The 17023-nt window shown below is 46.2% G+C and overlaps 2 protein-coding genes across 4 annotated transcripts in view; both read right to left on the bottom strand.

Annotated features, from left to right (window-relative positions):
- Window positions 1–439: 439 nt before the first annotated feature.
- Window positions 440–5428, bottom strand: prkcsh (PRKCSH beta subunit of glucosidase II). The gene is given in 19 exon segments (XM_040191278.2): window positions 440–653; window positions 923–1082; window positions 1171–1270; window positions 1384–1458; window positions 1541–1630; window positions 1744–1813; window positions 2104–2197; window positions 2278–2448; window positions 2527–2610; window positions 3135–3213; window positions 3334–3418; window positions 3547–3676; window positions 3833–3950; window positions 4087–4144; window positions 4232–4327; window positions 4450–4566; window positions 4667–4792; window positions 4795–4800; window positions 5158–5428. Coding segments are annotated over 18 exon segments (1686 nt in total). The 5' UTR covers window positions 5198–5428; the 3' UTR covers window positions 440–653; window positions 923–935.
- An 80-nt stretch (window positions 5429–5508) lies between these two features.
- pde4a (phosphodiesterase 4A, cAMP-specific) overlaps window positions 5509–17023 on the bottom strand; it is a 34981-nt gene continuing 23466 nt past the window's right edge. For 2 of the 3 annotated variants that reach the window (XM_078084014.1, XM_078084015.1), the window contains exons 6-15: window positions 16868–16980; window positions 11980–12073; window positions 11715–11878; window positions 11424–11522; window positions 11169–11333; window positions 10916–11015; window positions 10387–10541; window positions 10180–10302; window positions 9613–9795; window positions 5509–9454 (exon numbers count right to left, since the gene is read on the bottom strand). In XM_078084014.1, coding sequence (XP_077940140.1) covers window positions 8942–9454; window positions 9613–9795; window positions 10180–10302; window positions 10387–10541; window positions 10916–11015; window positions 11169–11333; window positions 11424–11522; window positions 11715–11878; window positions 11980–12073; window positions 16868–16980 — 1709 coding nt within the window. In that variant the 3' untranslated portion in view covers window positions 5509–8941. Of the gene's footprint in view, window positions 9455–9612; window positions 9796–10179; window positions 10303–10386; window positions 10542–10915; window positions 11016–11168; window positions 11334–11423; window positions 11523–11714; window positions 11879–11979; window positions 12074–14231; window positions 15267–16867; window positions 16981–17023 lie in introns of those variants that run through there. The other variant, XM_078084016.1, reaches the window with a different exon arrangement.

The following is a 17023-nucleotide window of genomic DNA, read 5'->3' as shown; positions in this document are numbered from 1 at the left end:
GTCATTAACAAGTTAGGATTCATTTTAGTAATAGGGATCCATAAATTTCATATTTGTTCAATTAATGCAGTTTAACGGTTATGCGTGTATGAAAGAACATAATATAACCCTGCTTTAGTGCAAGGCATATGTATATCTTCTATACTAAGATGGTTAAATACGACATGTTAAATATGTCATATATTTTGAGATTTGTATTACCCCCCCCCAGCAGTGAAGACTACAAATCCCATGATGCCACACTGCTTCCCCAAACTCCCTCTTTCGGGATCCTTCTGACTGAGAGACATCTAGCGGCAGAAAAGCACAGTGTGTTTAAATATGAAATATCTACACAAGGCTTCCTGGTGTGCCGTCGACAGTTATACGTTTATTTAACTCAGAACTACTGCAGCAAACAAAAAATACAAGCGCCTCAGATAAGTACACAAGTTTGGAATATGATTTAATGAAATTTATTGGAAAACAATGGAATGACTACATTTTACATTAATCAGGGAAACAAAACAGGTAGCAGTGCAAGTTGGAGGTGCAGACAATTTAACTGCTGACTGGAATCGTCAATTTTTTTCTCAATTGTTTATCGATGCCGAGGTTTTGCCGCTCAGAGCAAATTCATGTTGCTGCGGTGACTGTGGTCCCTCAAGAACAACCTGCGAGTATGAGGACACACACACACACACACACACGTTGTTTGCTTAAGTCTTAAATGATACGAATCCCCACAGGTTTCTTTTTCCGAAGCGCTCAGTTTTTACATCAGTGAAAGTGAGAATCTACTTCTTGCCTCATCTTGGAGTCAGCTTTTACATTTGGGTTACGTGTTTTTTTTTTTTTGTTTTGGTCAACAATACATGCCACAGTGCCGTGCGAGACGGTCTCAATTTATTTTAAATTAGATTAGGAAAAGTGAGTTACTCACCTATCTAATAGATCTAGAGCTCGACATGCTCGTGATGATCGGAATCCAGGCTCCGAGGTTCCTGGCAGACCGCCGGGGTGATGAACTCCATCAGGTACTCGCAGCGACTGGGCTCAGAGGTAGATGTCAGAACGGTCTCCTTCCCACACGTTAATTTAATCTGAAAGACGACAAGGGACAGATTTCTTTGTGAGCTTTGTCCAGCGAGAGGACGAGGATCCGGTGGAGGCTGACGGTCCGGGACTCACTGTGGTGGATCGGTTGGGGCCCTGCCAGCACCCGGTTCCATGGTCGTACTTCATCACAGAGTAGATGTTGTCCTCAGGACCGGCCCACTGGCCCCATGATCTACGGAAAGTACGGGAACCGCAGAGTGTTGATTGAAACGGATGAAATTAATTTGAAAGTGCAAAACACAGAATATTACAACAAGGCCTATAACAAAATAGGCCACACGTTACCCGAGGTTAGTTTCCGATCCACCAAACTTAGGTTTCTGCGACACTCTGTTAAATGGACAGAGCCTGTAGATATACCTGAAAGCAAAACATTAACTTTAGAAGTAGGAACAAATAATAGTTTAGAATTACAACTGTTTTCAAATGAGTGTGCACATACTCGCTTGTAGTCAACTCGTAGCACTGACTGTAGAGGTAGGCGAACTCAGCGCTGGGTCCAAAGTCGAAGGAGATTTCCTTCTCGAGGTTCCTGCAGACACAGGTTATCTTTTTTAATGTATTGTAGCAGTTTAGAGGTAAAATGCAGTTGTGGGAACAAACAGACTGCAATATCGGAAAAGAGCCTCCTTCACATTTACTTACTTGATCTGATCATCAACCTCCCGGAGAGCTTTCTCAGCCTCATCAAATGCATCCCTGGCTTTCTGAGCAGCTGGGTATCAAATGCACACAATTAAAATATGTAAATTCAGTGATAACACATGCAAGCATGTGTGCGCATAAGGACTGAGCAAATCATGTTCTCCGTTGACGTTTTTGGTAAAAGACAATAACTAAAAGCGACACATCCGTACGATAAATCACATTGCTCTACGAATAAACCTGAGTGATGAGTTTCGAATTAGCATTTAAACTAATAAGGTTTAATTTGCTTTTTTTCCCATTTAGCACTTCACTCAAAGCTGAGGACTGACTGTCGCTCACTTCCATACATGCACTCACCATCAATGAGGCTCTGCGTGTCTGGGTCGTAGGGCGGCATCGTCCCCTCATCATCGCCATCCTTCTTTTCTTGGCTCTGCGCCGTCGGAGGGACCTGAACAGACAACGGTGACTCACTAAAACAACTCGTGAGTCATCCAGCGCAAGTTTGACGGAGGAACTCGGTGGCTTTACCTCTCTGTCATCCGTGTCATCATCTTCTTCTTCCTCCTCATCGTCCTCTTCCTCCTCCTCGTCCGGGATGTCCTCCTCGGGGTACTGCTCGGACTCATGGTCGGAGTCAGTCTCCCTGATCTCCTCCAGCGGAGTCTCCACAGGCGCCGGCGGGTCTGCGTTGGCCTGATGCTGAGAAAGTGCCACGTTTAGAGGAGCGGATTGTTTCTGGCGTGGAGCCGACTAGAAAAATCCACATCAGGTTCTTACCTCAGAGACGTATTTTCCTTTGATGTTACTCCAAACGGACTCAAACGCTGCATGATCCACTTGGTCCGCTCCTCCCAACAGTGCCTTCTCAAACCAAAGACAGAGTGCACGTTGGTTAAAGATCATCATTAGAATGCTGACATATTCACTGGGTTACAGCCTGGTACATCTGTACAGTAAGATGAGGCTCCACAATCTTCTTAGCATTGTGTGATTGTCTGCCTAGTAGTAACGTGCCGGGCAGGTTGGGAAGAGCTTACTTGAAAACACCTGCATGTATAGGCAGGCGGGTGACAAAATGGCATTCTGACTAATTAATCTGTAATTTACAGAAGCAGAGCTTCTCTTCTCCTCCCGGCCTATAAAACATACAGTGATCATTACGGCATTCGGGCCTCAGCCACATGCATTCATCTTACAGAACTGACAAGTTTTACTCGAAGACAGTTCAATTGGACACATTATTTTTTTCAAATTAAGAGTTTTGTTCTTTATGGCAGATATTAAAAACTTCCTTAACATTCAAAATACAGCATGTAGAACAACCCTGATAAGTAAACTTTGACACCTGGGTTTCTAAAAAAACAGTTTAAAAAGGACATATTTACCTGAGCCTCTGCTTCTGTGAATGAATCACCTGAATCGGAGTCGAGCTCAGAGTGGGAGAGAAGCTCAGCCACGGAGACGCTGAAACAAACATTCCCATATTAAAAAGGCATGAAAACAGTCATTTGTTTTTGTATCACTAGGATTTAAAAATAAGGAACTGTCATTGGGGCTAATCATTTTGGGAGTGCGGATACTCACAAGCCATCGGCATCATCATCTAGTTCAAGAAACACTTCAGACATTTTAGCCTTGTCCTTCTCCATTTGAATAACAGCCTTTTGCTCTGAAACATAAATTTCATTTTGCTATCAGAGATTCTAATGCAGCTCAAACATTGTCTCTCAGTCTTTTCTTAAAAGTGATGCTCTATACAAACAGTAGATGGAGATGTGCAATCATATCATGAATTACCTTCCCAGGCCTTCAGGTGGCGCTCCTTGGCTTCTTTCTCTGGCTCCTCAGCGGCCTCCTTCACAGTTCTCAGAGCCTCAACCTTATTTTCCAACTCCTTCTTTCCCAGATCAATATCTGCATGTTTGGCCTATTGAAACAAATAAAAATAACACTGTTAGCCAATTTAGGATCAACACAACATTGGGTCAGTATCTTGGAATAAAAACGTATTGGACAACGCAATAATTCATATTCCCAACGCGCTGATGTTGACTTTAAAACAGACCAGTTGTATAATTCACACCTTCTTTTCCTCGAGGCCCCTCTTGGACTCCTGGATAAGTTGTTGTTTAAGCAGAAAGCCCTCCTTGGCAACCTCTGCCATCTTCTGCATGCTCTCCCTTTCTTTGCGCCCCAATTCCCTGAAAATCATACAGAATAAAAACAAATTAAGACAGAGTGAAAATACGCAACGTTTTATGGATACTTAAGGCTAAATAGGGTCTTACTGTGGAGCATGCATAAATTATTGGATGTATAACCCAAAAACCTTCCCACCTGCAGGTGTTCTGACAGGTAGCCCCACTGTTGTACTCATCTGTTGTGTCACAGCAGTCTGAACCAGAAACACACATGTTACCAGAAATCCTGCCCAAAAAAACACACCTGACACACGATAGTCATCCCAGTTTAAACCTCATACCACAGATTCCATCATTGATGCGGGAGGAAGGGATGAAGCCTGGTTTGAAACCTGCATTGGTGCAGTGGAAGCTGCCGTTGGGACAAGCCGCGGTGCCTGAAAATAAACGTGCAGTTAAGATTTAGATATATTACCGGCTGCTTAAAAAAAAAATTCACTGCAGAGCAATACCTGTATGAACTAGTAAAGGGAGACTTCAACATGCAGGTTACGCTCACCTGGCTCATCGGAGCCGTCCTGGCAGTCGCAGTAGTCGTCATTCACTCTGTCAAAGGGAATCGTCCGCGAGCCATCCAGGCAGGTGAAAGGTTTGCCCTCTTCATAGAACTGTCGTTCTGAAGACGTCGAACAGAAGAAACGCGTCAGGGCCAAAACAGCTCCGAAACTACAGAGAATGTATTGAAGCAAAAGTAAAATAAAAAAAAAAAACCTTACTTGACAAAGGGACCCCGCGAGGACGTTGGACCTCCACCGCGGAGACTCCCACAGCCAGCAGGAGGAACAGGAGGAGGTGCTGACAGGTCATCGTGATGGTGCGGCTCCACAACGGGTCTGTTTTCTGCAGGACTCTGCACCGGAAGAGCCACAATCAGACGAAGGGCAGATTAACACTAAAAACACTCAGTCACAACATGTGGCGCAATAGACGGTACCGATATCTAACAGAAAATAGGTGACACGTAAGCCTATTTCGACTCTTTGCGTCAGAATACAACGACTCCTACTTAGTTAGCTGAGAGCTAACAATACATGCTAACAAGCGAATTCGGCTGAGAACAACCAATAACGAAACACGAAAATACAAATATATCAAGAGCGCGTGTGTCGTTACCATACCATCATAGCATATTTAGAGTAAAAGAATAATAAAGTGAGTAAAGAAAAATACATTTTAAAAAACAAACGAGCTAATTGCTAATCATTACCGGTCAATACGCTGCCTGGTTCGGTGCTGTTAACGCGCATGCGTATATCGCCATTCTGGCTTGTTTCGCTCTGATTGGACGACACTTGGATGCGCTCTTGTGATTGGTGGAGAGCCGCGGATGCAGCCACGTCACGCCAGAGACAGGTCAGGGTACTGCCTAATTTGGATGTTAATGTAAAAAAAGATGTATTTCAACGATGCGTTAAATTCATTTAATAATGCAATATCGCTGGACTTGTTATAGTTAGAAATACGATTACATCAGTGAAGTAACGCACGGATAAATAAACCAGTAAAAAGTGGATTAGTATGCAAGTAAACTGTAAAAACAGAAAACATGACAATAGTATCGTATTTAATATAAAAAACTTACTTTATTTGTATTTTTAACACACTTTACAGTACCGAACAGTGAAATAAAAGAAAAATATACTGATATACTATATAGTATTGTTTTATATATAGATGTTTGCTTATTAAATGCATTTATTCACAAAATGACACCTCAGCTCTGTTGAGAGGAAAAACTTTCATAAAAATAATATAATAAAAAATAACTTGGACACATTTTACACATTACAGCAAGATCATCTACAAATATTACAATCATTTCATGTTGTTTTTTTCCCCGTGAATAATCTTTCCTACTTGTGAATAAACACATGAATTAAAGCCCAGAGAATTATTCACAGAGGGAGTCAGTCTGCGACAAAGTGACCTGACAGCAGCCCAGATGGAAACCAGCTAGTTAGGCCCCCGCTGGGCAGATATTTAAGCTATCAGGCTAATGATTAAAGTTACTAATAAATAGAGGTGTTGATAGTACTCGAAATGGCCAAGTTTGATAATTCTGTCACATCCCATGAGACTACATCTGCTTACATTTGACTTTATCAGTCAAATTGGTTCAATCACACGTGGACCTTTAATAGAGAGTGACTAGTTTGTTTGATTATGTCTCTAGAAAAGGGTGTTACATTGACTACTGCACAATGATGGTTTGTGATTTGGCCCAATGGGATATAATCAACAGGTGACTGCCAATGACCAAACCACCAGCACAGACTGTACACTACCTGAAACACACGGTTTGCCTCAAAACCTGACGAAATAAAGTGCTGGTACAAATATATTTGATTTTAACAATACATGTGGAGGATTAGGAAATGTCAACACAAGGGAGGGAGAACATAACCAGAGAATGGAATGGTGAGGATGTGGCCTGCAGTATTTTAGTGACTCACTTAACAACCTTAATTGGTTGCTCGTCAATCATTATGACTTGGATAAATTTATATTTTACATTCCAATATTACATTATATACAAGTGGTAATGCTTATAGCTATATATCATCAATACATGATTCATTTTCCAGACCATCCACCAGAATGATATAAAAATAAACTGTACACAAACTGTTCAAAGAAAACACTTCCCATGGTTTTCATTTCATCATTTAAAAAGAATGGCAGCAATCAATCAATTGAATAATTTTCTTAATAAGAAACAATTGCTACAGTATCGTGTTTGTATGGCAAGTAAATATTAATGTTTTTATAGCTTATGACATAACAAGAAGCCACAAAAACAAAGCAACATCTTTAAAGTAAAAGGCCGATGCATATGGGAATCTTGTATTTAAGTAACTGAAGAAGTAGTCCTGGATTCCCATTCTACAAGATGAAAGCCTGTGTGGTGGCCCGGCTGCTCTGCTCCACCTTTACGACGGAGCAGATCAAACACACAGGCTCCCGTTGCACCGAGCTGTGGTCATTTCAGATAAACTCAGTTACTGACCTGCAGAAACTTACCCTCCAAAAGAACCACATTCATGTTATTTTGTTTTGTTTACCCTGTGAAAGACAAACTCCTAAACAACGTGTGACCTGTCTGAGCTGTGCTGATCGAATCCTGAACGCCACTCCACAGCAATGTGGCGATGCCAGCGAGGGAGCGATGACACGCGGATATGAAAACGTCTTCAGCGTCCCGTCCTCCACTTCTGCTGCTCACTCGTGACCCCCTAATAAGTCACGCAAACAAGCACGCCGTGTCAACAAATCAACATCTGGTCAGATTGAAACACTCTTATTCGTTCTCATTTCGTATTTCCCCTGCACGCCTCCAGGTTGCTAAAGACTTTTACCGTCCTGATTTTAAAAACAACAACAACACATTCTTAACGTTGGTCCGAGCACAGCGACAACATGGCGACTAACCGGCTGCAGTGTTTCCCTTTCCCATCCAAATGCAATGCTGGATACGTTGTAGACACACTGATACACAAAGAAAGAGGCATACGGACGGGATATAAATATACTAGGATGTCTATTATATGTCTTATAAATCTACATACTTGCAGGTGTGTGTCCTGCATCCAACATTAAGGCAAAAAAGCGTCAAATATAACGATAATGATTGGGGACCACTGATTTCTTTCTCCAGACATTCTGCCTCCCTGATGATCCTCTTCATCCCTGTTCCTTCAAATCAGTTCACCCATTGGACTTTCTAATCCTTTACTTTGGTGAGAATCTTTGTGTGTGAGGAGACGTGACCACCCAGTGCAAGTGGGAATGAGATGGCAAGTGGAAATTTGTTCTGCTCATGAAGTAATTATGTATCCCTTTAACATATTAAGCAACTGTTAAATAGAAAATAGGCAAAACTTATGCTTCAAAGCATCACATGGCTTATTCTCAGAAAGTTAAAAAAAGAAATTATTCGAATAAGAAAATAAAACAGAAGTGGTAGTGATTGCTCTGCATCTAGAGTTCTGAGTTATTATATTACCAGAAGAGCAACAAAGGAAGACTTTTAGCTTTAAACATATGACCACAAAAACAAGTGAGAAACACACCACAATACCGTGAACAGCAAAGAGAGATCGTTAACAAGAGACAAACCAAAAACAAAAAGAATATCAAAATCAGAAACTCCTGTCCCACAATGCATTGCTTCACGACAGCTCCGTCCAGGAAGCTGGTGTTTCAGAAAGGCACAGAGCCATCTCGCACCAGTAGCACTCTCCTCGTAAAGGGAAAAGGAGGAACGGGACCCGGCGGCCCCCCTCCCGCCAGAATATTCTTTGCCTTCGGTATCTCCTTCTCTCCTCTTCCAACTCTGTGGATATTTATTTTTTTGTATTTTTCTTTCCGACAGAAATGGAAAAAAAAAAAGTCACCCGGATGTGTAGCTTTTTTGAGGACAACAGTTTCTATTGAAGTTCTAACGAACACAAATTACTAATACTGACTGAACACTAGTAAATACTCCATTAAGAGATGGCTTTTTCCAAACAGATTCATCACTGATCAATGTCCCCTAAATGCACACATGCAAACATACTCTGTGTGTGTGTGTGTGTGTTTGCTAGAAAGGAGGGGGTGTGTTTGCGCTCCATGAATGATGCATGCACCTACGCCCGTTGAATTTGTGTATTCATGACTCGCTCCCACGGCGAATTGGAGTCTTGTTACTTTTGTGTGTTTGTGTGTGTGCATTCCAGTCCCAGAGTGCTACGCTGTCTTCGGTTGCCCCGTCGCTAATGCTTCCTAAATTCCTCTCTGTCTAAAGTCTGTTTCGAAGTTAGCCGGAGGACTCGTCACCACTTCAAATCTACAGTTGCTGTGTAATCACCTTCTCTTTAATTTATTCCCTTTTTGAAAAATATATTTAAAGGTCTGTATTGTCATTGCAGTCTTATTTGTTCTTGGTTTGGCCATGGAAAGGATGAACAAGATAATGTGTGCAAGTGAGGAGGGAGACACAGGAGCCGAACTCATGTATCTTCAGCTTGTGAAGAAGAATCTTCCTCTTCCTCTACAGGGCTTGTGTCGGAAAGTCTCTCCTTTTCATATCTCACCTCTAACTGACCTTTCAGCTCCTCCTCCACCTCCTCTTCCTCCATAGCCACCTCGTCTTCCTCTTCTATTACGTCCTCATTCACCTCCTCTGCCATAACGTCTTCCTCTTTTTTACCCTCCTCCTCATCCTCCTCCTCCTCGTCCCCCTGATTGCAGTCCTGTTCCACGTGGTTTGCCGTGTGCTCCCCCTCGTCGCCCTCTTCTCTCGGCGAGCTGTCTTCAAGGGTGAGCTCAAACTGAAACTTGTCAATGCAGGCGTTCAGATCCTTGTCCTGGCACACGGGAGGAGGGGAGGGGCTTTGTGGAATAGTGCTCTGGTACCAGTCCCTGTTGTCCTCCAGAGTGTCCAATATATCCTGGGCATCGGGGTGCACAAGGTCCCCCCACGTCTCCCACAGCGGGTGGACTATGTAGTCAATAAAGCCCACCTGCATCCAGAAGAAAAACAGCGTGAGGGACATCATATGGATCTCAGCGCCGTCCTTTCTGTCCCTGCAAATCAGTATTAAATATGTACGAGGACGACTGCTGTGACAGATCCTCACAGCACAAACACATATCTGTACATCCACAGGGTTTATTTTACCTGGCTCTTTTCCACAGACGCAGTGTGTTTGTCGCACATGGGACTGATCTCCATCCCTCGCTCTCTCTCCTTGTCCCCCTGCCGGAAGAACTCCTCCATGATTCTCTCCGTCCATTGCCGATACACGGCCAGAGGTTTCGTGGGATTGCTGAGGTCAGCGCAGTGCACCATGTTCCGCAACACCTGCACGGACAGGCACAGGTGTCTATGTCATGTGCACGCCGCGTTATGAGCGCTGAACCAGGGAGGTTGTCCGATGATTAATCTTTCAGCAGCTGAGTGCACAACCAGCTCTGTGATGACCTTTTTCGTTTCTACTTTACTCCCTCTTGTTATGTCTTCTATTAGATTTGACATAAACATGCCAGGCTGACATCGACTTAGGTAACACTTAAAAGCTCTTCTCACCTACGTCTACCATCAAATCCTCAAGCATAATCCTTGATAACCAGATCCTACAGATGTTGATTATTGTGGTCTTGATTTCTTGTAACCCCCCCCCCTTAAACAGAGGAGTCTACTTATACATTTCATTATCTTCTCCATGTCGTTGTAACTACTTCTTACCTGTATCCGATCAGTGTAATGGTCCAGCAGCAGCACTCCAGAACTAGTCACTTTCTTGGTCTCCACCATTGTTTTGAGGTCCGCCAGCAAACTCATGTGTTTGGACATGTCTGTTGCCAAAACCTGGTAATGGAGGCGAGAGGTTAGAGAGAAGAAAACCGAGATGGAGAGGTAGAAGCATGACGCAGTGTGCTGGAAACGTCTCACCATATCGATAACCAGCTTCCTCAGGCTCTGCCTCTGCCTCTTGCTCAGGTTCTGGAAGATGTCACAGTTTTCCTCGTGGAGCAGCTTGAAGCCCACAGCGAGGTGATGGTTCTCCAACACTGACTCGTCATTGTACATCAGGGCTAGCTCGGAGTCTGAGGGATGCCCAAGGCAATCAGTGTTACAATCAGAGCGTTTCAAGGTGTTCAAAACTACTCATTTGGCTTAAGGAAGTAGCACGGTATACTTTTATTTTGTATAACTCCCAATGCATAGTCTTTATCTCATAAAGTGATCTTAGCTTCATGTTCTTTCTAAAACCAGGGAATAATAATAGTCGTTATCCTCATGAAATTGGTTCCTTCATAGATTCGATCAGACTTTCTAGTCCTGTGTCACATACCAGTAAAAAAAGGTGGTTTTAGTTTCTCCTGTCCATTGAGATTTTCTTTCTTTTTTCCTCTTCAATTTTCTATTTTTAAGAATTCACATGTATTCGCTTCGTCCCTTTGATCTGATTTCGACTCACTTGTGTTTATGAGAAATTGGTTGGACACTCCTGGATGGTCGACGTCGTGGATAGCAGCGGCAAATAACGCAGCTAGTATCTCTAGATCCGTGAACACAGCCTTTTAGAGAGAAAGACACGAGAAAAGTCATCCCTAAACCTGTTATTTACCATTGACCTTTGACTACTGTAATCGTTGTCGAGGTCCTGGTACTTCTAAAAGCCTGAGGATGTGAAGTTAGATGTGTATTGGTGGAGCAGTGTAGGTATTTACATCTAGCGCTGGCGTGGATAGCAGTACATGAGTAGACTGAGTGACATCTGCGGCGTGGAGGCTGTTGTGGTAGGCCACATTGGCATGGTAGTGGTCCTCCAGGGTCATCACATAGGTGACAAACGTATCCACAGGGATCCTAAAGGTCTTCAGCAGATCTCTCTCCTGCAGCCACAGGGGTCATGGTCACAGCTAAGTCCTTGCTACATGGTTTACCACACAGTCGGTTGCTCGCTAAAGTTCCCTGTCCCTCACCTGAAAGATGGCGAACATTGTGCAGCTGAGGGGACGGTTATTGGAGTACTCTGCAACACGAAAGATATTAAGGCCCCAGATGTTCAAGTCGTTCAGCTCCTGAAGGCACAACAGACACACATGATCACACCAAATCTACCTACACTCATAGAGGTTCATTGCACCGTGAGTTCTTTGCATTCTTCTCTAGTGCACAACATGTTTGCATTTGTGTTTCTTGGAGGTTAAAAAGTCGGTAGCAAGGCAGCGTAAGAACACGCATCATGAACACAACGAGAGTGATGTGTTTACCCTGGCTAACTGATCTTCATGCTCAGTCTTCACACCGAATCGTGGCGTGATGGAGTTCGAAAGGCTGGAACTGTGCGTGAGTTTCTTCACACCACTGATGTGACACATGGGCTTCTCCCTCTCCCTCGAAGTCGGGGACGGGATCTCCACTTCGTTCTGCTTATCTGGGAGGGTGTGGAGGGGAATCAGAGGTCAGCCAGGATGGACACGCAGCCTGGGATAGGAGCTGGAAGGGTCTCTATTGAGGTTGGCGGGTGTGTTTTACCCAGAAAGGTAGTGGAGATGTATTCTGACACCTGGTTCCCTGAGCGACTCATCTCTGACAAATGGGACAGCTCCCTGTTCAGCATCCTCTTGAACTGAGGGAAGCAGAGACAGACAGGAAGTGAGTGACGGCACGAATTACATTACAGGTGCAGATTTGGTGAAACCCTCAGAGTTATTAATATTGTACTTCGGGCTCCATTTGTTTTTATACTAACCAACAAAACATTATGAGTCTAACATGAGCAAAGAAATGATCGCTTTCAGTCTGGCTTCGTTCACTAAATGGTGAGGAGAAACCAACGATGAATCACCCGTCTGCTTTTTGAGAACATACTGTTCATCACTCAATTCAGTGTGCCTGCATTTTAATTAACATGCATTTAAATGCTGCAGTAATGTGGCATGTTTGTTCTTCTCCAAACATTGACAGTGACAATCCTGAACCACTGGTCTGCAGGTCTGTGACACAGCGGGCACAAATGTGATTACGTGAATACATTATTCCCCGCAGACGTTAAACACTGAATGTTCTCTCAGCTTATAATAATTCAATTATTTATTGTTATTTGGTGGCACCTGTTGCACAAGTCACGTCAAGGCACAATAGGAATCGCACGTAACCCCTTCAGTCTGTGTCCTACCGACTGATCTTTCACACATAACAATCTCCATGGCAACCGGAGCGGTTGCTGTGGCAACTGCCTCCTCACAGTCAGTCCTTCAGCTTGATGCGAGAGCGGTGGCGGCTTGGTGACAGGGAGTAGGCAGGTGTCTCCAACCTTTACCAAGGTCAGAGCCCTCCCCTCCACTGTTGTCACCGAACCCCCCCCCCCCCCCCCCCGTCACGAGGTAAACAACAGTCTCCTCTGACACAGGCTGCACTTGGCTATGGCATTTAAAACTCTGCATGCATTCCACCTTTCACTCTTTTCTTCCCAGTTCTCTGTCTTATTCCACAGATCCCATCCGGCCCGGAACCTCGCCACATGATACGCAGAGCAAATAGGTACTCTGACAGCAAATCGTAGAGGCAGTCAGGCAGAATCAGTCACCCCGAGCCAGGAAAGCAAGTCGAGCCCCATGGCACACATAGGCAGCGGGCGCAGCCCAAACCTCCTCCTCCTCCTCCTCCTCCTCTCACGCACTCGCATCTCGCTCGTTCCTTCACTAATGCTGTAACGCTGAGTCATAGCTGACAACCAACACTTCCACGGTGCCACTCCGAGTGCCAGGACAAACAACACTCTTCCTCATGACACTGACTAATGGAGCGAACATGGGCACGCTGCACAGACATGACCACAAACACACACACACACACACACACACACACACACTCGTACACCTGCATATGTGAGGAACCCAGGAGGGCTTTCTTTTACACACTAGCTAAACATGACCCTTGTTTGAACCACAACCTGTAGGACTGACTGAATCAGAATCTAAATACGTTAGTAGAGAACAATGTCCTTTCTCCCAACGTGCCCAATTTGATTCAAGAAAAAGAGGATAGTCAAAGGCTAGAGTTTGTTTTGGTAACATAGTTAGCCAAGATGTTCCATCCAATGCAAGTGTTGGGACACCTGAGGACAAAATAAACTCAGTCTTGAGACAATAAGCCCTTCGTTGACAACACGCTTGGCTTGGTTCAGTCTGTATTAGCCTCAGGCTAACAGGAGGGAGACACACGGAGGGATGTGGGACGCAGGTGTGGAGGATTGAAATGGACATTGTGTGATACTGCAATGTACCTGCAGCAAAGACAGCCGGACTACTTAGCACAGAGTCTCAAAAGCTATTTCTTAAATTTGGAGCAGCTAGCTGTATTCTCAGAGGACAGAAATGTAGATTAGATACAGAAGGATGAAGAATACGAGTGATATTGCCTTTTTGTTTACATCGCTGCTGCAAGGCGGTGGATCTGAGCAGAGTTAATAAACTCTGTGCTAGTATCTCTGTTCCGCTTTCAGTGGATTCATGTTTACATTATGTACAGGAACACATACCTTACAGGTCCTCACAAAGCCAACACCAGACCCACAAAACCTTCCCCCACAACACGAATTCAGAGTACGATGAAAACGTCATTTATCCCTTATGAACACATACCATTCACAGACACATGAGAAGATGGAGTAAACAAAACAGATGAATTGTTAATGCATGCTTAGATGTAACACTTGAAGAATCCACATCCAAGATGGCCGCCGCCGGGCCTCGCCTGCCCTCCGCAAGCTCTCCGAGCCCTACCTGGTCCCACCAGCCGATGAGCCAGGGCCTGGAGCAGGTCTCACAGAACAGGTCCACTAAGGGCGTCCTGCGCTCCGCTGCCGTCCCGCTTCCCTCCAGGACCCCCGCAGCAGCCCCCCCGAGGTCCAGCTCTGCCCCAGCCCTCCCCTGCAGGGGGCTGTAGCTGGAGGAGCGGGGCAGCCTGTAGCCCCCCGGTACAGGCGAGGGGCAGGGGGATGGCGCCGGGTCAATGGCCTCCACCACGCCCATGTTGAGCGTGCAGGGGGGCTTGGGCCGGTGGCACAGGCAGGAGGTGCGGTAGTGGAGCGGAGCGGGGCCGCTGTGGGGGCCCCAGTGGCATGAGGGCGTCGTCAGGGCGTGTGAGGAGAGGCCGCAGCCGGTCAAGCCGGGACACTCCAGAGTGGCGGCTGCCCCGAGAGGGGGCGAAGGAACAGGGGAAGGGGGTGAGGGCGAGGGGAAGGGGAAGGGGGAAAGGGGGGGGGGGGACGCTGGTGCAGACTTTCGGCGCCTACATGCAGCACCCCAAAGCGGGCCACCCAGTCAGTCCAGAGTCAGGCTCCAGCCTCAGTGCGGTCCGAAGATGAGGGTCCCCCTGATGGGCAGACCAGGAGCCCCCCCTGGATCCGGGTGCTGTGGAGACTACATCTCATCCCATTGAGAAGACTGACCCGAATCAACAGTCACTGCAGGGTAGAGGTGGATGGGGGCCCGAAAGAGGAAAGATGGAGGGAAACGGAAAAAGGAGAGGGAGCGGGGGGGACCGTCTGAAGGGCACAGAAAGGAGCCGATGGAGGAAAATGAGTGGGAATGTGAGAGCGATGTGAACAAAAAAGATAATGTAGCGAAGAGCCGAGCTGCTTGGCAAACGGTAATAAAATATTTAGATGATGGAAGTGAGAGGGATGGAGTGATGGTGACGCCGGGGCAGAAAGAGGAGCGTAGTTCCAAGTGATGGAGGTAGAGGCAGCGGGAACATCGTGGGAGGGAGAAGCAGATGACAATTGCAGGAGAAAAACAAGGACGGGGAGGATGAGAGAAGCGACAGAGAGAGACAGACAGAGAGAAATAGACGGAGAGAGATGCAGGCGGGCCTGTTGCAGACGGTCAGGCTGAAGAATCACACCAGAGCTCTGGTCCGGAAAAACAGGCTCCCTCTCCCCGCGTCGGCTGCCCCTCCCCCACGGTACGGATCCAGAGGCCCGACCCAGTCCTACCGGTGCATCGGCCGCCTCACACACACACACACACAGATCCCAGTCAGTCAAGGCTGCCTCCCGATCGCTCCGTAGCCTCAGTCCCGTGCTCCGAGTCCCTCCATGCCTCAGCCGGCCACGACGCCAGAGGTCTAATCCCGCCGCGTTGGGCTGCCGTTCCTCCTCCAATGCTCCGCCGCTTGCGCCATTTCCCTGGATGCTGTAGACAGCTCTTGCAAGCTAATCAGGCAGTGTGGCTGCAGGCGCATGCATGCGTGTACGCGCGTGTGCGTGCGTGCGTGTGTGTGTCTGCGCTTGCTCCCGCGCTCATCCTCAAGGAGTGCGCATGTGCCGCGAGACAGCGTGTACGTCTGTCGAAAATATGCGCGTGTGCAAGGGTGTGAGTGAGGGCGAGAGACTGAGTGGGAATGTTCACGTGTACCTCCGTGGTGGCACAGTGCGGAGGATTAGCCGCGAAAAAAAGGCAGCCACATATTCGCAGAGACTGTGTCAAACCCCAGGAGACATCTCTCTGCTCAACACACACACACACACACACACAGAATGAATGTCCTTTAAACACACTCCTGTTATCTCTCCCTCGGTCACTGGATCCAAACACAGAAAGAACCTTCATTCAATGAGGGCGATGTGCACGGGAAGAATCCCAGAATAAAACAAACAAGGCACTCGGCGCTGTCCCTTTAAGACAAATCACTCTTAAAGGAGCATCCCTCCATATTTCATTGGCTGCTGCGCGGACCACATGGCTCGTGGTCAGAGTGGAAAGCCAATGGCTGAAGGCGGAGGGCAGACCCTGCTGCAGTTCGATAGCAACCAAGGTTACAGCAGACAGGGAGACATAAGCATCAGCTCCCCCCCCCCCCCCCCCCCCCATGTCCTCCATACCCAAATACCATCACCTTCCCTCTGCGTCCTTGTGCCCCAACAAATACAAACACATGCACACGTGAGTAGCCGTGTTCACATGTGGAGGCCCTCACTGAACGCGGGCTGCGTCTCTTGCAGTTTGACACGTTGCTGCTTAACTCGGAGCAATCGGTGCATTTAGTCAATTGATCACAAAATAGTTTTTTATCAAGACATCTGATACCATAGAATTCCAAATGAGCCCAGGAAACAAATTGATACTTTTAATGAACTATTTCTCACATCGAATCACAGCGTGTGAATGTTTTATCGTGGCAGGAGTTGGAGATGAGGGTTTTTATGACCAAATGATGTGTCCATAAAAGTATTTTAATGGGTACGTTTTACAAACTTGTTTTTGAATGTATTTAATCAGCGACCTTGGCGGATCTTAAACAGGAAGTTCTACCCATAATGCCTTTTGTACGGCCAAACGGATGGAACCCAACGATTCATCAACAGGCTCGGCCCCGGAGAAGGCCCCCCCAGGTGTGAGTGTGGACAGGTGTGCACCTTGTTGGAGGCCATCTCGCTGACTGAGCGGTGGGTCTGAATGGTCTCCAGCTGGTCCAGACACCAGTCCAGTTCCTCCAGAGTCTCCAGAGCCATCTGCTGGTACGTCTCCTCTGTGGAGGACACACACACACACACAGTGATGTGTGAACGTTA

Source organism: Gasterosteus aculeatus, chromosome 11, assembly GCF_964276395.1.
Source record: "Gasterosteus aculeatus chromosome 11, fGasAcu3.hap1.1, whole genome shotgun sequence".
Classification (NCBI taxonomy): Eukaryota; Metazoa; Chordata; class Actinopteri; order Perciformes; family Gasterosteidae; genus Gasterosteus; species Gasterosteus aculeatus.
This window is presented reverse-complemented; position numbering and strand designations above follow the sequence as displayed.